The 19063-nt window shown below is 49.6% G+C and overlaps 9 protein-coding genes across 9 annotated transcripts; 6 read left to right on the top strand and 3 right to left on the bottom strand.

Moving 5' to 3' along the window:
- Nucleotides 1–51: 51 nt before the first annotated feature.
- Nucleotides 52–883, bottom strand: HETIRDRAFT_410943 (uncharacterized protein). Its single transcript, XM_009551125.1, has 6 exons — nt 843–883; nt 646–652; nt 562–577; nt 437–507; nt 225–363; nt 52–171 (listed from the first exon to the last, which is right to left on the bottom strand). The coding sequence occupies exons 1-6, from the start codon at nt 843–845 to the stop codon at nt 120–122; spliced, it is 288 nt and encodes a 95-aa protein (XP_009549420.1). The 5' UTR covers nt 846–883; the 3' UTR covers nt 52–119.
- A 938-nt stretch (nt 884–1821) lies between these two features.
- Nucleotides 1822–2410, top strand: HETIRDRAFT_323141 (uncharacterized protein; the record flags this gene model as incomplete). The annotated part of the gene is made up of 2 exons (XM_009551126.1): nt 1822–2066; nt 2125–2410. 2 exons carry the CDS (start codon nt 1822–1824, stop codon nt 2408–2410), a joined length of 531 nt encoding a protein of 176 aa, XP_009549421.1.
- Nucleotides 2411–2644: 234 nt separating this feature from the next.
- Nucleotides 2645–6193, bottom strand: HETIRDRAFT_420333 (uncharacterized protein; the record flags this gene model as incomplete). Its single annotated transcript, XM_009551127.1, has 8 exons — nt 2645–2884; nt 2953–3616; nt 3670–4240; nt 4303–4386; nt 4440–4600; nt 4654–5487; nt 5537–5682; nt 5732–6193. The coding sequence occupies 8 exons, from the start codon at nt 6191–6193 to the stop codon at nt 2645–2647; spliced, it is 3162 nt and encodes a 1053-aa protein (XP_009549422.1).
- A 307-nt stretch (nt 6194–6500) lies between these two features.
- HETIRDRAFT_441232 (uncharacterized protein) lies at nt 6501–7835 on the top strand. The gene is made up of 4 exons (XM_009551128.1): nt 6501–6763; nt 6812–7043; nt 7096–7419; nt 7489–7835. Exons 1-4 carry the CDS (start codon nt 6675–6677, stop codon nt 7573–7575), a joined length of 732 nt encoding a protein of 243 aa, XP_009549423.1. The 5' UTR covers nt 6501–6674; the 3' UTR covers nt 7576–7835.
- A 716-nt stretch (nt 7836–8551) lies between these two features.
- On the top strand, nt 8552–9114 carry HETIRDRAFT_420335 (uncharacterized protein; the record flags this gene model as incomplete). Its single annotated transcript, XM_009551129.1, has 3 exons — nt 8552–8620; nt 8679–8863; nt 8922–9114. The coding sequence occupies 3 exons, from the start codon at nt 8552–8554 to the stop codon at nt 9112–9114; spliced, it is 447 nt and encodes a 148-aa protein (XP_009549424.1).
- Nucleotides 9115–9563: 449 nt separating this feature from the next.
- On the top strand, nt 9564–11691 carry HETIRDRAFT_478570 (uncharacterized protein; the record flags this gene model as incomplete). Its single annotated transcript, XM_009551130.1, has 6 exons — nt 9564–9817; nt 9874–9897; nt 9956–10855; nt 10908–11056; nt 11106–11364; nt 11418–11691. The coding sequence occupies 6 exons, from the start codon at nt 9564–9566 to the stop codon at nt 11482–11484; spliced, it is 1653 nt and encodes a 550-aa protein (XP_009549425.1). The 3' UTR covers nt 11485–11691.
- Nucleotides 11692–11779: 88 nt separating this feature from the next.
- Nucleotides 11780–14099, top strand: HETIRDRAFT_441233 (uncharacterized protein). Its single transcript, XM_009551131.1, has 13 exons — nt 11780–11910; nt 11975–12020; nt 12085–12112; nt 12171–12244; nt 12325–12438; nt 12490–12555; nt 12613–12636; nt 12689–12716; nt 12776–12928; nt 12985–13079; nt 13145–13251; nt 13306–13388; nt 13450–14099. The coding sequence occupies exons 1-13, from the start codon at nt 11836–11838 to the stop codon at nt 13964–13966; spliced, it is 1410 nt and encodes a 469-aa protein (XP_009549426.1). The 5' UTR covers nt 11780–11835; the 3' UTR covers nt 13967–14099.
- A 361-nt stretch (nt 14100–14460) lies between these two features.
- On the top strand, nt 14461–15367 carry HETIRDRAFT_324309 (uncharacterized protein; the record flags this gene model as incomplete). Its single annotated transcript, XM_009551132.1, has 7 exons — nt 14461–14487; nt 14547–14628; nt 14684–14697; nt 14761–14853; nt 14914–14988; nt 15044–15072; nt 15163–15367. 7 exons carry the CDS (start codon nt 14461–14463, stop codon nt 15365–15367), a joined length of 525 nt encoding a protein of 174 aa, XP_009549427.1.
- Nucleotides 15368–15534: 167 nt separating this feature from the next.
- On the bottom strand, nt 15535–16907 carry HETIRDRAFT_435632 (uncharacterized protein; the record flags this gene model as incomplete). Its single annotated transcript, XM_009551133.1, has 4 exons — nt 15535–16071; nt 16169–16532; nt 16594–16702; nt 16772–16907. The coding sequence occupies 4 exons, from the start codon at nt 16905–16907 to the stop codon at nt 15970–15972; spliced, it is 711 nt and encodes a 236-aa protein (XP_009549428.1). The 3' UTR covers nt 15535–15969.
- Between the last annotated feature and the right edge of the window lie 2156 nt (nt 16908–19063).

Here is a 19063-nt window from a genome sequence, read left to right on the forward strand (position 1 = left end):
GGGAATGATTGAATCGAGCATGCATAGCCTGGCATGGATCATGTATTTTGTGCATCGAGTGATAAGGAAAGCTAGGGCGTGACAAAAGAAAGCATAGAGGAAGAGATGGGCCGCGAAGCTTATGCAGACGACGTGGCTGCACGGACGACCTTCTTGGCAACAGTGTTTTCCCTACAGGGAAGAGTTATATGATTTGTTAGATCCAGATATGTTACATTACTCACCTGAATCCATTCTTGAAACGCCTAGACACAGTCTTGAGGTACCGCATCCTACCAGTGCCAGTGGTCTTTCGGCGCTTGGCCTTCTGACCCCACTCGTATGACCGCAGCTTAGCGGCAGGGTAGCCGCACTGCGCACATTCTGTGTACGATGAGGCCAAAAGTAAGCGACCGAGATGCGATTTATAAAATTTATTTTATTTAAAAATCCGGACCTTTGTGCTGTTTGTGGAAAGCGCGTCTCCCGCAACGGCGGCAGAGAGTATGGGACTTGGTGTGTCGCTTACTGTAGGATGGCTATTAGCAGAAGTGTGATATGAGGAAAATGAGAAACACACACCCAAAGGACGATGTACCTAGGTACCGAAACGCAGAACGACGTCAGCCTTCCTCTTTACAACTGATAATCCAGTTTCCAACAGACCTTTCGTCTACAAAGAGGAGTCAGCATCCGAAGGACTTCAAATCAATAGTGAAGCGGTGGGTGAGAGGGGGGTGTCATCCATCCGAAGGTCAGCCCATCCATCCTTCCAACTTTACCGAATCGACTGATCCGACATTCTTTCCATCACCAACGACAAATATAACCCCCCACAGCAATATAACGGCGGCAACACTCACCATCTTGTCGTTTTCTTGTCAATATCGTCGTTGACGGTGTTGCCGGATAGCCCTCAACCTTCCTAAAGTGGCTGCGATTAGCTTGGCGTATGGGAAAATTGACACATGGCGGCGTCTAATGGTGATGCTGTAATCTGGAGATGTCATAATCCATCCCTCGGCTACCTCCAGCCGCGGGACTCAAGCTCTTCCGTGCAACTCTCGACGGCACCCTGTATTTCTCCGCATGTCGTCTGTATACACCCGGGCACCCCGCGGGGCAGACACAACTGTTTCCTTTTGAATGGTTAACTAATTGTGATGCATAAATTTCTCTTCCAACCAAAATCTATCGCTTTCCAGTCAGACCTGGATGTTGACTTATTCTCTTCAAGCTGGGGTTTCTCAGTTATACCTTCCATCAATGCTCACGCGCTGCCTGCCCCTGAGCAGTAGCATTCTGAACCCAGACTGACAAGTGTCGACAACTAATAGCCCCGCTCGGCACACTCGGCCAGGTATGACCCTGTCTTGAACCCACTCTCGTATTGCGTGCCGCACAAGTATATAAGCATGGCATCTATCTTCGAGACGCTCTTGGTCAACGATCCTCCAACACGGGAAGATTACTTCCTTCTCCTCTAACCCCACGCTGCATGTCTGAGTATGATGCTACCCACGACTTCCAGCCTATGTCAGCTGTTCAATCATGCATCTGGGCTGTTGAATTGGCCGTGGCTGGACTTCATCTGCATGTCAGTAGGTGATTTGGGCGTCCTTCTCATGTATCGAAGAAAGGTTTGTCTGTGTCCACTCGACAAAACAGCTCCCACTTATGCGTCTTCGGGATTTCAAAAGCGTTCTAACGCGATTCTTTATCGGATAACATTAGCCGTCCTGACATCGTCCTTGATATTTTACTTCTCTATAGCATCACGATTTTGCTCTGAGCACATTGATTATATCGGCGCACAAGCCATTTTGGTCCGTAATTTCCTCTATGCCATTGTCTTCGCAAATTATTGATCCACACCCACAGTATACGCGCTATGCACAATGGTTCTTCAACGCACCCCTTGTCATCATGACCTACTCTGTCCACGCAGGATTTCCCCTGATCGATAGCCTCCTTCCGCTGTTGATGACCGATGCTGCTGTCGTACTCGGCCTATTTGGGACCCTTGCTCCGCAGCAATACAAATGGGCCTACTTTATCATGAGTGTTTCAGCATTGTTCAATGTCTTGTTCGTGAAGATGCTGCTTAATGTTACTTTCTTTAAACTGACAGTTTGATTTCTATAGCGGCCATCTCCTGTCCAATACTGTCCACGGTGCACACTCCACCTCGACGTATCAGACACGAATGCAGCATGTTAGATCGATATTTGCCCTAGCCTCTATATGGACCATATATCCCATCATCTGGGCTTTCTCGGAAGGTTGGGGTGTGATATCAACGGCAGATACGGCAATCTACTATGGTTTTGCGGATTTGCTTAGCGGGCCTGTTTTCTTGGTGTATATTCTGTGGACACACGAGTACGAGCACGTAGAACCCATTGAGTTCCCCCGAGACACCAAGGCGTAATGGACATCTCTATATCTTACTATAAATCCGTTTACATCAGTTCTGAAAGCTTGACTACTGCTCTACGCTCCCTCGACGCGATTGATTTCTGCTAATTATATCCAATTTAAAATCCTGATGGTGACGTATGTTAGGCATCTGTTCTATGTTGCATTGTCTGTCGGTGCGCTGTAGTCTGTTGCAGCTTGTTCGATAGACGTACCAACAGGATAGGCTCGATGCGTAATACGGAAATCATTCTTCAAACCCACCCATCGCTCTCACACCCTCTGCCAAGCGCTTATACTCCCGTAAAAGCTCTCTGACTTCAGATACTTTGAGATCGTCCTCAGAACACTCCAGGAATCGTCTATTCGGCGGGGCTAGCCTTATACCAATGGGCGAGTGGGGTCGAGATGAAATTGGCGTATCAAATCGGTTGGACGTGGGCGGTGCTGGTAGAAGTGATGACCGTCGTGAGGCCGGCGGAGATCCCTAAAATTGACAACAATTAAGTGAGCTTTGTGTGCAGTTAAGTGCAGTGGAAGCAAAGGTATACGGACCACGGTTGGTTGTGCACCTGATAGTCTCGAAAGCCCTGGCATACTGGCAAGCCGATCAGACAATGTTTTCCTCGCCTTGATGTTCCTCCTGCGATGCTTCTTGCCCATCATGCTCTCAAAACTTTTTATACTTCTGGTATCTTGTCCTTCCTCCTCGTCTTCCTCCTCGTCTTCTTCATCTTCGTCTTCCTCACTTTCGGCCTCCTCGCTCTCCTCTGCGTCGGATAGGTATGCGGAACGCACCGATCCAGGTCTAGACGCTACTTCCACCATCATCTGCCCGGATTCCTCGACAGCAGCTGTGCTATTGATCGACTTGGCGCGCTCACGACCCGGCAGTGATGCTGCAAGACTCGCGATGGAGAAACCACTCTCACGACGGAGTAAACCGAAACCAGGGCGGGCAACGTTCCAAGGTGCGGCATCCTGATCAATCACGGATGCAACGGCTTGTTGAGCGTCCACTGTGCCTGGAAGCAGCGCGCGGAGGACACCGAAGGAAGAATCGACTACGCCAGAGATCACTTTGTTTGCTGAACCAGCGATGGCGTCGACTTGCTGCTCGACGCGTCCACGAAGGCGCGCGGGGACACCCTGCGGTGAAGTAGGCGACTGAGCGCCCAGAGCAACACGGGTGACAGGAATAGGAGTAAGGTCAGCAGTGCTGCAATCACATCGTTAGCTAGGATTTTGTTGTGGGACTGGATGGACATATACCTCATAACCTTCTTCTCGCTTTCGCCTAGGCCTAACGCCTTCAAGTCGACGTTCTCAAGGAAATCAGCGACCGCCATGATGTTAACGATGCAGTAACTTTCCTCCCCGCCGAACCTTTGATTCCGAAACCTTTGCGTAAACAGGAGATGTGAGACGAGGTGCTGAGGGTTGGACTTTACTACTGCATAGATCATCAAGGGGAGGATAAGGTCGCCAGAGACTGGTGTTGGAGAAGGTGGTGGGGAGATCGTGAGGCGAGGTGATGGGGGTCGAGGATCGAGCAGGGATATCGAAAGCGTTGATGGAGAACTCTGAATATCAAGTGTTGTCGTGTCATTGGAGATTGGGGACGGAATACGCATTGCAAGGTCAGATTCAGGGGAAACAACTATTGGTGGCGGCATGTCCATTCCTGTCATCAAGAGTGCAGTTTCGGGGACGTCAGATATCTGCTCAGATCCCGAGTTTGTGATACCGTTCGCCGTGCTTCCAGAGGATGCTCTTGGTGTTTTCTGGTGTTCAAGTTCGGCTTCAGATTTCAAACGTATCGGTGGTAACCGCGACAGGCCATCTTCACGAGGATGATATGACAAATGAACAATGGACAGTGTATTCGCCAATCTATGCACGCACCAACAAGGATCTTATGAGCGGCAACAAGTATCGCTGCCTTGTCTGCAGGGCACCTACAAGCCGACTCTTCCAGTTGGGACAACGCTGGAAATCCAATTTATCAGGTGCAGTCAATAAGGTTTTTAGATCGTCCTCACTTTCGCCGCATCCCTTCAAAACGAGTTGCACGTCGGAGCTGGACGAGCCTACGTCAACACCCAGGTGTTCCAGGCCTAAATCAAGCATGTTGAGAGCAGCTACGCGACTCGAGAGTGCCTCATCGTGTGATGCATCGTCAGAAGTAGGTTGCAGATACAGCCTTCAGATGCATCTTCAGTCTCAAGTCACAAAAGATTGAATATCATGACAGACCTATCGTAAAACAAAGAGCACGTCACACGTTCAACAGCCTCCAGAATATCTCTGATCCACACCTCATCGGTATAATTTGTGTTTGCCTTCTTCTCCTGTTCGGCCTCGAAAGATTCGTTTCTCGGTCGGGCGGTAGTGGGACTCTTTGCGGTATGCAACTCCTCTTCTAAAATATCGTAGAAATCTTGGAACTGCTGCGAGAGCTCCTCTGGGGTCTCCTTCGGTGGATCTATGATGTACACAGGTGACGGTGGAGAGCCACTCTCACCGTGTGAGAATGGGCCCTTTGAGTGTGGCAGTCCTTTTGTGAAGGGATAGAGGCCAGCTGTAAATTCGTTTACACGGTCGACGACCCATGGAGGTGCACCGGACACCGAAAGTGTCTCCTTGATCTCAGCCTTCAGTGCCCTGTTAATGTGTTTAGTAACATCCTTCCTGACGATACGTCTGTCGATCGAAAATGCGTTCACATCAGTTGCATGTTCGGTTTCAGGCAAGGCAGCAGATGTTGGCGAAGGTGTGGAAGGTGTGGAGGATTTCCCAAATAGCGAAGCAAACGATGTGGACAGTCGAGATGAAGTCGCTTGCGATGAAACCGAGCGTTGCGCAGTCCGAGGGGGCAGCGGCGGTTTAGTCGTAATATGCGGGATAAGTGGGAGTGTCGAGGTGTGCGAGGTCAGGGTAAATGTGGGGTATGTTTGCGAAAATGGAGAGGACGAGGTGGGAGGTAAAGGGGGTAAGGAAGCAAGGGCAGAAGCTCGAGTGGATGGTACAAGTAAAGCCTCAAAGGGCTTGGAGCCTGGTCGAAGAGAAGATCGTAGAGTCAGTGTTTGGCTATGAGATTGATCAGTCCATTGCAGCAATGAAGCCTAGAGATTCCTACTCGACGAGAACCCCTCTGAGCCCAGATAGAGTCACCATGGATGCGTTATTCCGTGAAGCCCCATCGCACAGCGCGATGTGATCCTTCATGAAATCGGCCGTGATGTCTTCGTGTGATCCTGATTCTAAAGGAAGCAACAATGTCGCCTAGACACAAGTTAATGCATGCTAGAGAATGCCAGTCGGTTCCTCACACCTTGCCTGTTGTAAGCGCAGTCCATATATCGCTCCAATCTGGACTGTGATTATGCTCCCCGACAAGCTTCTCTAATATCTCCCAGCCCACGCTGCCAGTGTCCAACCCGACTGATTGTGCTCCTGCTTTCAAGTTCATGAGCTGGAGTTTACTTGTTGCCCCACCGTTTTGCTGTTGCGGCGAAACGGTCACGGACGATTGCAAGGATGTCCCAGTTGTAGCTGCTGCTGTACGATGCCGTGGAGTGTATGGCACGTAACGAGGAGCAGTAGATACGCCGTGCACCTCTACCGAATCAGCCGTGTTCACTGCCGTGCTGGAGGGGGTAGGTGATAGAAGAGGATGCGCAGTAAGGGGCTCGCGAGTCAGTGATGGGGAGGGCGACGATGCTCGTTGAAGTTGGGAGCCATGAACACGACCAATGGAGCCAGATGGAAACAGATTATCGCGTTTCTCTGCCATCAGACACACCGGCCTATTATGCTTTCAATCAGAATGCAGTAGTGGGGCGAGGTACAGACGAGTATAGCAATTGGCCTTCGCAACCAGACTGATCCTGCAGATGATATTCGTACGTTAGTTTATGAAGAGCTGGCTGTTCTACTGCTGACCTTGCAGGTCTGGAGAGCGCCGACTAAACGAAGCGATGATAGTCGGGGGCAAAGTGGGGAAGATGGGGAACGCGCCTCGCGTCACACTTCTCTCGGCGCTACCGTCATCACACTTCCATGGAGTTCATCAAACCCATCTGAATAAGCGAACACAGCTCAGACCAGCTCAGACCGTCGGCTTCATCATCGCTGTTCGTGCTGCTCTATCTGTATATTGGTGATTTCAAATCTGTTAGAAACCTCACTTCAGGAGGGATCGTGTTTCAGGCCAGAGGTGACTGCGTTCCGGCGTACAAACACCTCATCTCATCGCATCCTCTGCTCCCGAACGGATGGCATCAACATCTCGGCGATGGGACGCGTTAAGACAGCGCGAGTTCGCTCAGTACGTGTTAGAAGAGAAAGGCAGCTACTTCCCGAGGTATTTCTCCTCCTTTCGGCACGGAACTATGATAGAGATCTTGGCCAGTTTATCAGAAATGAAGAAGAGTGAATCAGTCACTCTAGCCAATGTCAAGCAACAGATCAAAGACCTCGAGAATCGCCATGACAGGGACCTTCAGAACTTGTTCAAGCATCAAGCAGATCAATATCTTGATGAAGCACTTGATCGGTACCTCCAGTATGATGACGATCTTGCTCTCCCAGCATCGCAACAGACATCCCATGTGGACTTTGATGATCCTGCGGCGATATTGGGGGCGAGTGGATCCTGTCATCTCTCAATCAAACGTTTCATTCATTTTTATTCAGAGGTTGTACAAGCTCTCGCGGAAGGTGACTCTTAGCGGACTCAACGATGAACTGAGCCAGATACGTGACGCTCACGTGAAGGCATTGGCTCCTTTGTACAAACAGAAGGCGGAGCTAGAGATCAAGGAGGAGGCTGCGCGCCGCCAACAACTTGCCATGTTTCCGCGGTCGGTTGACGAATATCGAAGGACCACAAGCAAAGACGCCCAAGTGCGAATTGCGAGGTTTCTAGCTGCAGACCACGCTCAGCAGCTCAAGATGTTAAACGAGTACAATTGGGTATGGAGACAAGTTCAGCCACTTCTGGATGTGTATAAGTCGGATGTGAGTTCTCCGTGCCTCCACAACTCACCGAATTACTGTCTCACTGAGCCCGACTCCTTCATTCGGCAGCCTAGCTTCAAGCTAGACATAAACAAAACCAAGGATGTCGAAGTAGTTGACCCACGACGCAGATTACCTGCAATGCAGAAACGTTAATAGAATTATAGTACCGCACCTTACGGGATAAGAGCGAGTTTCTCGCATATGGGTAGGAAGGTTCTCGACATCATTACATGTACTTACTGTTTCGTCAGATGCTGTAGTTGGGTTGATCGGCTTGGGGTCGTCGTGATGGTGAGCGATCTCTCACTAATGTACAAGATGCATCAAGGGGTACTCTGCCAGGGTACAGCCCGCCCCTAGATGGCCCTTCTTTCGCTGGTATTTATCGCCGTCAATGATAATCAAGTTGTATCAAGTTGCATCGGCTTCGATGTCCTTCCTGCTCATAAGGCACCAAATATCTTTGCCTTCGAATACGAAACCTGAACTCGTGATTATAACCTCAGGTACCCCACCTGCATAAGTTGTTGAGCCGTAGTCAAGCCCGCCGAAAAATGCATCGCCCATGCAACTTCCGTCCTTGTGTGAAATCAGATGTGGCGCTGAGACGGAGAATCCGGTTGTTTCCACCTCCTTGCTCACACGTATTCAACCACGATGGAACTGCTATGTAGATCCACCGGAAATCTTTTGTTTCACGCACTACGTGTTGGTTTGTCTGAAACTTGAAACACAGTCTGTCACCGCACCTGGGCAGTCAGAACCTTCCTGCCACAATACGTCTTTGATCAAATGTCCTTGCATCAATCCCAGCTCAGCAATGGCAAGCGACTTGCCTCCGCCGCGTCCATCATCGGTATCATGATCCACGACTACAGTCGTGATCTGTGCAACCGCGGCAGTGCTCGGACACGGCGTGATGCACGGCGATACCGTTTCATGCACAGTGTATCTTGCTGTCCCCCACTCTTCGCCTCTTTGCCTTTCTATATAATCTTTCCCCTTCGAAACCAACCACGGTATCCAGCCGGCCACGTTGCAAATTTGACCATTCAGACACTCGGGGACGCATTGCTTGTCCTATAATTCGGTCCAGACCCAAGCCGCAGCGAGACTATAAGAAGTCGCTATGTACACTACAAGAAATTATCCTGCAGTTTACGCCCCCATGAATGGACGAACCCAGATAAACATCATGGTGAGATCCTCTGTTTCTATGATTTCCCTGGATTCTGACATATCAACATATGTCATAGCCAGCTGCGGACGTCCCCCGAGCCGTCGCGACCTTACTTCAGACGACGAAGCGGCTGCAGGAGATGTTGGAGCTGTGGTCCACATATCAAGCAAACGAGTCGCAAGTGAGCGACGTGTACGTCCGCGTCGGGACAGAGTTCAATGCTACAGTCACTGCATTTGCGTACTATTCTATCGATATGAGGTGCGTCGCCATCTGCTCATAAATTCAGCTGAAGATTGATTTTATCTTTTACTGGCAGCGAGCTTTACTATATTCCACAGGAGCTTCGCGGCGTACTCGAGAATTGTTTGAGCGAAGATGCTTCGCCACAGGTGCTCGCAAAGTATATGCCCCAGGTGCGACAGATCCTATTCAATCTGCTGCAAGGGCTACGAAACAAGCAGCCTGCATATTGGAGGGCTGTGGGAGGCAACCAAGTGATTGTCCCATAAGTCGATGGTTGATGTCACATAGGAGGAGAAAAGTACAGCATGCTGCAACCAATGGCTAGTAGCAATGTCTACTATGAGGAGTAATGTTTTTTTTGACAAGAGCACTGCTTGTAGAGTATTGTATCTGACTTTAGGTTTTAGACTATAGAGGGATTCGTGTATTTATTCCGTCTTTTTATTATAAGATCTTGTTGTTGTGCTTGTCGGGTTTATACTACTTTTCATTCCACTCGCTCCTCTGTCGTACAGGACACGCATTCTCTTTAGACAATCTAGAACGATAGAATTCGACCCCTTGTGAAGAACGAAAAAGACCAATCTAAACCCCTAGGAACCTCTCCGTTCGGTAACGTGACATGTCGCGTCTGCCGGACCCTGCCGGATATCGCCGGTAGGGCAATTCATGTCGCAAGTCACGACTATCCAGGATCCTCTGACCGATATGCAGCATGTTAGACTCGACATACGCATCGTCTCCTAAGACACTAACACCAGATGCCCGAGTGAAAAAGGAACGTAGTATCTCGCCCCCGTACGTGCCACAACGGAAACTGGTAACATCAGGCTCAAAATTCTACTCCGACATACCTACCAATTGCCGCAAGCCATACCCAGGCTACAAGGGCCACCGGGAATCATGGGCGAAGCGCGAGGTCGAAGCGCTTGTGAACAGAGGTTTGACCATTGTTCGCCAATTTTTCAGGTGCGCATCTTGTTAGCTGCCATTTACCTACCCACACCCATATAAGGTCGCAACAGAGACGATGGGATGGTTATTGACTGGTGTGTACTGAATCATGCCTGGATCACAAAATACATTGTCTAAACAAAGTACCTTCAGGGAGAGCACGAAGTCAGTGTGGAACGACACATTGGAACCTGATCAGTACGATCTAGCTAGCACTATCCAACGTGCTCATGCGATGAATCACACCGAGTACCTCTCCACCCTCTCTCAAAAACGAAAGCGACCATTGAATTCTCCCCCTCAGCCGCTTAGGCGATCCCTTCCTCCTTCTCAGCCCGCCATAAGCGAAACCTCAAGACAGCCTATTCCTACGGCTAGTCCACTACAACCGCGTGCGTTGCCTCCAGATTCCGTGGTATGGTTCGGGAATGGGCCACCGCTAGATTCACAGAGGCTTATGAGGCCCATCAGGAGCGAACTATCCGCATCTCCAACTCGACTGATGCAGACAATTGGGTCACCATCTTCCCTGCTACAGCCTTCGCGATCTACGATGTTGCCGAGCGCTTACCGTGAAAAGGGTCTTTCTCGTGTCCAGTCCATTCGAGATGCTCTTGCAGTTGTACAGTCCCCAGATCACTTCGAAGAGAGAGCGCCGCACCCGAGTAGCTTATTAACACCTGCACTTAGCGTGTCCCTACCAACCGCTGTTAGCGATCTTTCCCGAAAGGCAGGCTCGCACTTTGAACAACCGACCTTTGATCCAGGAGAGGATGAGAGATCGCCTCACAAGTCGACGACACCCTCACAATCTCCACTGGACGTCCTCGACAATGACACTCAAACTGAGACACGGATGTTGGTTAACAGTCATCCTACCGTGGCTCAGAACACTCCACACATATCCCCCGTACCTCAGACTTCCTCACCTACTATCACACCCCCTGGGCCGGATCAGCAGTCATGTAACGATTTTGGTTCCTCCGAAGATTGGCCTGAAGATGAAAAAGAAACTGCAAGGCTAGAGACCGCCGCAGTGGAATACCTGAGAACGTGCGTGAACTGCATAAATGTCTCATCCAATGTTCACGTCTCGTATGTTCAGCTATATCATAGAATTCGAGAAAGATCGCTCGAGCCTCGCAAGTGCATACTCGCACGATGCGACCTTCACATATCGACATACAAGGGCCCCCAAGTCCGTCACGCGAGACCCAAAACATGCACCATCAGAAGGGACCCAGCCTCCTTCCGGTAAGTTTTGTGCTAGCTACAGTTTCCGGTCCCTATCGAAGAATTATAGACCCATCTATAGGAGTTTCATCTCCAATTCGACTAAGACAAACTCGCCTCGAGGTCGTTTTAGGACTCCTTGCTCTAGAGTCGCACAAATTTTCCTCTTCATCTCCTATCACTGTCGACCATAGCGTTGTCTATCTTGGAAAGCGAATGGGTGTTCTACTCATAGCCCACTGCTCGTTTGGAACCACGGATGTGCCTTCCAAGCCCATTAGGCATATCACGATGAACTTTGTGCTTCAAGAGAAAGTACACGAGGAAGGGTATGTTGTGATCAGTCGTTGATCCAAAGCTTAAATCTGAGACTCTCTTCTAGTTCAACGGATAGGCTGTGGCCCCTTGTAGCAGTGGCCCATCAAATGATGGAATGGGACCTTGTATAATCCGATTCGCTCAAAGTGAAGATCAATCATCACTGACATCCTCTGCTGGCCCTTGTATTGTTTGGTAGTGCTGTACTAGTCTATTGCATCGTGAATCCCGTTCCACGGGAGCGTCTCGTGCGACATATGTTATCTGTTTGATCTTTCAATAGTATAGCTCAGCAGTCAGTGTACGCTTTGGGGGCGAACGATGATTTCTGCGAACTTTATTATGGCCACGTGTACGTTTGTTAGGATTAGACGCTGTAGATAAACAACGCGTTCACATCACTTGTGGCTACTGAATCTCATCATTCGCATCTTCCGGCTTTTCACCTTCTGTACTAGCCTCTTGTTATCGGGGTATACTTCATGGCGCTTCCAACTAAGGGCCGTGTTATCATCGACACGACGGCAGGCGAGATTGGTATTGAGCTATGGGCGAAAGTTTGTGACCTCCTCTTGTACTGAGCTGTTTTATGTGAAACACCTCTGGTGCTTCTGTGTATAGGAAACGCCTAAAGCATGTCGGAACTTTTTAGCCCTTGCTATGGAAGGTGAGTCTTCTCTCATTGTTGATTGGCACGGAGGCATGCTACTGCAGTATATGAACATATACAGGGTACTATGATGGTGTCATCTTTCACCGGTACGCACACCTCGGGTAATCATCATTCGAATCGGTCTGATTTCGGGCGGGATTGAAGTGTTGTTCCGGACTTTCTAGTACAAACGGGCGACAGGACAGGAACGGGTGGAGGAGGGGAGTCGTTCTACGGAGGTACGTCTGCGCCTCGAACTGAGGCTGGGGTTGTACATGAGGTTCCAACTCGATGACAGATGCATGAACATGTCCTCTAGAGCCATTTGAAGATGAGATCCATCCGCGGTTACGGTTCGCGCATCGTGGGCTGGTGGCAATGGCCAATAACGGGGCCAAAAATTCGAATGATTCGCAGTTCTTCATCACACTAGGTGAGTGTGAGTTGCCAACAAAACACACATCATACTAAACGAGTCACTCAGACCGAGCTGATGAGCTTCATGGCAAGCACACATTGTTTGGCAGATGCATCGGCGATACCATTTATAGTACGTGCACATATGCACAATCAATTTCTTGGAGAGAGTTGACATGTTCCGTTGAAGATGTGATGAAAATTGGTGCCATGGGTACGGATTCAAATCAGTTCTTACAGGATTTCATTCAACAAACCTCATTTAGAAATCGACGACGATGGGCGCCCACTCTAGTATGCATCGTTTCACCCCGGGCCTGGACACTCACTAATTTACCTGTGCGCCTTTGAAGCCCTCCAAAGATTAAGGGCATCAGAATCGTGGACAACCCATTTGATGACATTGTTCCTCGCATCACGGCCGACGAGAAGCGAGTACAGCTAAGAGCAAGGGAGCAAGGGAAGCGTGAACGCGAGGAGCAGGAGCGGCGTAGAGGCGCAAAAAAGTACCATGGTGCCTAGTTAGTTTATGTTTCCCGTACTGATTATGTTGTTGAAACAGGGACACCAAACTGCTGAGCTTTGGCGCTGACGAGGACCTTGAGGCCGATGAGGTAAACGTGTCAGTTCACAAGAAAAACATAGCTCGACCTGATTGTACGTCATGTTCATTGGGGTATCCTTTCTGATTTTTCTCTCTGATTTGATCGGCATCCATCAAGTGGCCGATTCTCCTTTACAACCCGTCGCAGTCCCCGACTTCATGGCTCCTGGACCTCCAAGGTCAGTGAAATCGGATGATCAACCTGTTGAGAGCAAGAAAGAACGGGTATGGTCATTTGTACCTCTTCCTTGTTGCATCTGAACTTTTACAAACCAATAGAAAGCAAAAGAGAAATTTGACCAAACGAAAGATGACATAGCAAGTATCCGAAAGAAATACTCGGAGGAACAGACTGTATCCAGGTGCGTTGCTTAGTACTTATATAGATGCTTCCGAGAACAGAGCTCAATTGCATATATTCAGTAACTCTCGGCAAGCGGAAATCGAGAGAATGGAGGCTGAGATCCGGAAATTGACCAAGCGACGAGATGACGACAGCGACGATGAACCCAGCAAGAAAAGGGCAAAAAGCTCATATTTGGAGGTAGAACTCGCGAGATACTCGAAAGGTCGAGGACTACATCGAAAAGATAGGAAAAAGGACGAATCCGGGGTTCTCGCCGCATTGACAAGTTTCAGAACAAAGCTGAAGGGATCGGCTCCAAGCAAAATCGAGATCAACGTGAATTCAACCGAGGGAGAAGGGGAGCAGGAAGCTTCGATGGGTGGAATTGAAGAAGGGATGGAAGTAGACGATGATACAGGGTTCATGTCGCATCTTCTCGCCTTCCCGAAGGACAATGAGGACGAGGCCCAAAAGGCGGAAAGGGACTACGAGGTCATTGATCCGCGCCAACGTGGTGCACGAGCAAAAGAGGAGGAGCGCGAGAGGAAGAGACTGCAGAATGTCAAAAGAGGTGGACGGGTTCATCGTAGGTAGCCGGTGCAAAAGAGTCTGATTGAGTTTCATTGAGCTGGAGACTCAGTCGAATTGTGCTTGACATGCGCTTTTCTTAGCCTTGTCGTTGTTGTCCTCATGCTACCACTCTACCAACATGGTTCTTTTGTCTGCGAAAACGAAAGGATCATTGGCATGCATGTTGCGGTCCGGATGACATCCAGTCATACTGAGAATTGTGCCAAGGTGACGCAGATCGTAACTATGATATGCAATGCAGAAGCTTGGTAGACATTTATTCAAGGAGATTCATTGTACGTGTTGTTTTTATCGACAGCCTTGAGCTTGATCAGTAAGTCAAGGGTGTCACAACCCTCGATAGAGTGACGGTGAGGTGTTGATTATTGATTGTTTGATCATGTTTGGTATTGGTACCGGGGTATCACAAGCGGACCGAAGAGGGGCAAGCTTGTTGTACAAGACTGCCTATAACCCCACCATACTTCTTGCAGCATCTACACATCCCCCAGCATATCATGGCCTCCAAAGCTGCCTACAAACGTGTACGGCTCTGGCATTTTCCCTGATCATCATTAATCTGACAGTGGTGCTCTCTCCTTAGCTTTCTAAAGAGTATGTCACCATGCAGAAGGAACCGCCGCCTTTCGTATGGGCTGCGCCCGATGAGAAGGACATATTGACATGTGTGTACTATCCTCTATCCTGACCTGACATCTTTGCTGAAGTCTAGACACTCAGGGAATTATGTTCTTGTATGTTTGCCCCCAAATCTCCTGTCGGACGATCGCTGATAGGGTGGTCCTTCCCGCTTGAAGCGTGGACCACCAGACTCTCCATTTGCAGGCGGTGAATACCATGGCGTCCTCCTCTTCCCTTCAGAATACCCTTTCAAACCACCTGGCATCAAGGTGATGGCTTCTCACAGCCCAATTTTTTCACACGGACTAAGAGGGCGCATGCAACCTTAGATGTATACACCTTCTGGTCGTTTTCAGCCTGACAAGAAGATCTGCTTCTCTATGTCCGACTTCCACCCAGGATCAGTATGCACATCAGTTTTAGGCCACACCCACGTACTGACACGATTCTCCGTATTAGTGGAATCCTGCGTGGAGCGTCGCAACCATGTGAGTTTCTGACTTTCGATTGCAGTTACTGTTCTTGACTCTCCCCTCTCCTTTATGATATTGACCGGCCGCTGACTATTTCATGTCTAGATTGACTGGATTGGTGTCTTTCATGCTGTCAGATGAGATGACTACTGGGTCAGTAACCACTTCTGACGCCGACAAGCGCACGTACGCTGCCCGTAGTCACATATGGAACATTGAACAACGGAGATTCAAGGAAGCTTTTCCCGATGTGAGTCTACCGGTCATTCAACATATAACGATCGCAATTACACCTCCCTATCTCACCTGACCATGCTGTCGGGCTGTGATAAGCTGTCGAAGATCCGATCACTGTTGGTATCGGTTTCGCGCGTGCATTAACGTTCTTGTAATCTGCAATACACGACATCGATACTCACTGACCCTTCTAAATCCAGTTCTGCACACCTGACCTCCGGGATCTACCAAATATGGGCGAGAAAGAGCGAGGCAAACCAGACCTACCACTTGTCGAACCCTTGATATCATCAACACCAACTGCGGGACCATCTCCGGCGTCTATTCAAGCAGCACCGGCATCTCCAGCAACACCGATTCCAAAGAATGCTGGCATTGTTGCGCGCGGAAAGAAGGCGACAAAGCTGAATGGGATCCCGCCTACTGCTACGCCTGGCGTAGCGGACACGAGCAGAGGCTGGGGAGTAGGGTGGCGTCAAATTGTCTGGGAGAAGTGGCGTTGGGGAATATTGATCGCACTCGCTGTCATAGTCTCTAGGATCACCTCAAGCGCCTGACGTATACTTTGGCGACCTTGATCTACACCACCACTCCCTTTTATATTCGGACACGGTTAGGGGGTTTCACGATACGTCTCCAGTATTTTTTCTGGCTCCCTAACACATGGCCATACGATCACGCTCTTTTACACCAGGTTTCTCCATCTGCAATATCTCTCACTCTCTTCTGTCTCAAGCACTGCTTGTTTCCCTCTCTCTTGGTTCCTTGGTCGTGACGCTTGTATAACGATCTAATAAATTAGCATTCACAAACTGAGCCGTCCCGTCCAAAGCTCGCCAAGAGGACGAGAATGATTCTGTATAGCTATGTGGACATGGTTCCAGATTTCCTTCGCAACGAGGTCTCTGTCTTGGCCGGCGTCTACCGTTATCCATTTGCCTTGGTCTTGCTCATTTGCGGGCTGTTGCATCTCCTCTCCCATGCGCCGAAACACATCTCGCACTGATCGTTGCATCTCCTCGTTCTCATACCTCTCCTCACCATATCTTCCGCGCTCCTTCGCCTTCTCGGGTGAGATATCCAGGAAAAGTGTTAGATCAGGTGCGGGAAGGGAGATGTCGGCCGCGCGACACCAATCATAAGGAAGGTCTTTGGATGCGGAGAACGCGATGCCAGAGAAAGCGTATCTGTCACAAAGGACTGTAGTCCCTGCGTTTAAGGTTTCCTTCAGTGCTGTCCTGGTCGAAATTCGAGTTTTAAGTCATGATTATAACCAAGTTACGGATGTGGCAAGCATACACAAGTTCCCAACGGTTTGCGGAGAAAAGGAGATGGATGGCATGATCGTCGAGATCAGACTGCGAGCGCAAATATGAATCTATCATCTTTCCGATTGGCGTTGTGCGATCTGCACAGTATTTTCAGGCATCATGCGTGCATGGCATTGGGTCGCGCATGACAAAGGAAAGCTACTCACCAGGAAACCTTTGGATTTTTGTGGAGATACCAGCTGCCTGCAGTTGTTCGTGAAGCAAGGCGACCTGCGTGCTCTTTCCAGATCTGTCGAGGCCTTCGATGACAATGAAGGCACCTCTTTCATGTACTTCCTCCATGCTGAGATAAGATATCTTCGTCCAGGTGTTGGATCCAAAGCAGACGTGTCCTAGGCAAAACCCAAAACTTGTAGACTGAACCCGGTCAGGAAAGACGGGCAGACCTGCCCAGATGCGTTGACATCTGCGACGCGTGATCCTGGCACACTGTCGCAGCACGTGCGCACATACGCGTCGCCAGGCGTCGCCATGACGTTTGCAAGTTGATCCCGACCTTTCTTCTGCCTCGAGGCCTCACGGTCACTTCATGTAGCTGCAAGCTTTCGATGATTGGTCTCTGGTACGATTCCTCAGATCTACTCGTAATACACATGTATCGTCATGTACGTCTTCTTACTTGTCCCGGCCAGCGGCAGTTCTTCAAGCCATATCATCGATTTTTCCGTTCATCTCGCGATATCTTGCCGCAAACTCTAGAGATGAGCCAGCTCCCACTGTATGGGCGTATGCGTCGGCCCTAAGGTCCACTCATACTCATAGCCCTGAGCACACATTCATGCCTTGAAACTCCCACAACGCATCTCCGCGGGGCTAGTGCGGTGAGATCTATTCAAATTTTGTAATGCTGTTTCTCTCATGTGAAGATCAACGCGCATGTTCAGCAAAAACACCGCAGGAACGCCTGGACTGTGGGGTTTTCTGTAAGCTTTCCAAGAAGAGTGATGTCCTGGAAAATCATCGCCGTTGGGCTTCTTACAATCAGACAGTGTTCTCGCAGGATGGAGCAGGTTGGGCATCAACAACTGCCTCGCAGCATGAATAGATTGACCACCTCGTCGCAACAAGTTGTTGCTTCGCTGATCGGCAGCCGGTGCAGTTAGTCATGGCGAAGAACAGTATCCTCTCTCACGAGTCATTATTTTTCTTAGGTAAAATCAGAACAGTCAAACTTCATACTGCACCCTTCGTCGGCATCGTGGGGGCTTGTCAAGCCTGCGCGCCCACATAATTTCGCCGAGCTCATTATCTCCGTACGTTCATCCGAGGTTTCACGACTCGATGAACACACCCTTCTTGCCACTTTCTGGTGAATAGGCATTTCCCCACAACACGGCTATCTGCCGCATTTCCTGTCAACATCGAGCTATCGCACCTATCCCTATTCCCAACTATATGCACTGGGTCCGAACGCCTCGAAAGTGTGACACACGAAACCCTCACAATTCGGGTATTGCTTTTGTAAAGATTGTTTACCAATTACTGTCTACCGCATCAAGCCAAGACCACCGTTTACACGCCGGTTCGGTCTGGTCATCGTGCTGCATTCTATGGCAGCAATCTTACGAAGTCATCACCTACTCCCCGGTTGGACAGCACAATCTTGATCGTTTGTTGGAAGTTCCTGGGATCTGGGGCTTGGTTTTCCACAGCATATGAACTGGTCCGGTGCTCGAGTCGTTGCGGCGTCCGACTGACGAACAGGCGCGCGAACGCACGCGTGTAAATCCTCATTGCCATCATGGCTATGCCTGTACGATGCAGGGGTGCGACTCAATATCCTGGTGCGCATGATCTTATCTTCGATGCCAGTGGTAAAAAACACATGTTGCTGTTCTTCAGGCTTGCTCCCGCAGTCAGGATATTTGTATTCGATTCAAACGTGTGTCATTCACGTCCCCTGATTGCCCACATAGTCAGCGTGGTTGATACCTGAATTTGACCGTGCTAGCTGAACCTTAAAGCAGTTCTAACGGCTGCGATCAACAATGAACTCGATTTTGACCAATAGTCATTTATCCCTTTGCAGTTGATCTCCCTCAAACATCCACACCTAACTCCCATACGTCACGCACCAGACGCGGGCGTGGCTTCAAACTGTCTTGGCCCCACCCTATGACCCTTCGCACATTTTTCAAAAAGCCAGACGGAGCGCTCTGCGAACAAGGCTGCACAAGGATATACCTTGTCTCTTTATCTTCCCAGCTGACCAATCCTTTCTGAGTCCTCGTTATGGGGCATGTCGGACGCGAGCCCGATGTCTCGTGCGAGGCGCGCAGCCATCCGGAACTTGACAACATCAGAATCCTTGATCTTCGTGGGTATCTCGCCGTTGTTGCGGAGAAACTGTGATCCTTTCGTTCCGCTTGCCTACTAGACAGAGTATATTCACTCCTGACAGCTTCCCTCCAAGCCTCAACAATCATTGTATTCACGGC

This window comes from Heterobasidion irregulare, assembly GCF_000320585.1.
Source record: "Heterobasidion irregulare TC 32-1 unplaced genomic scaffold scaffold_08, whole genome shotgun sequence".
Lineage (NCBI taxonomy): Eukaryota > Fungi > Basidiomycota > Agaricomycetes > Russulales > Bondarzewiaceae > Heterobasidion > Heterobasidion irregulare.

Bases quoted from the DNA above. Each gene is read 5' to 3' on its own strand.
- HETIRDRAFT_410943 (XM_009551125.1), bottom strand. The intron at 364-436 runs GTCCGGATTTTT...CATCGTACACAG, and splicing joins TTTCCACAAACAGCACAAAG to AATGTGCGCAGTGCGGCTAC. The intron at 172-224 runs GTGAGTAATGTA...TCTTCCCTGTAG, and splicing joins CGTTTCAAGAATGGATTCAG to GGAAAACACTGTTGCCAAGA.
- HETIRDRAFT_441232 (XM_009551128.1), top strand. From the start codon at position 6,675: ATGGCATCAACATCTCGGCGATGGGACGCGTTAAGACAGCGCGAGTTC. The intron at 6,764-6,811 runs GTATTTCTCCTC...GATCTTGGCCAG, and splicing joins AAAGGCAGCTACTTCCCGAG to TTTATCAGAAATGAAGAAGA. The intron at 7,420-7,488 runs GTGAGTTCTCCG...TTCATTCGGCAG, and splicing joins TGGATGTGTATAAGTCGGAT to CCTAGCTTCAAGCTAGACAT.
- HETIRDRAFT_441233 (XM_009551131.1), top strand. From the start codon at position 11,836: ATGGCGCTTCCAACTAAGGGCCGTGTTATCATCGACACGACGGCAGGC. The intron at 13,080-13,144 runs GTACGTCATGTT...GCATCCATCAAG, and splicing joins AAACATAGCTCGACCTGATT to TGGCCGATTCTCCTTTACAA. The intron at 13,252-13,305 runs GTATGGTCATTT...ACAAACCAATAG, and splicing joins TTGAGAGCAAGAAAGAACGG to AAAGCAAAAGAGAAATTTGA.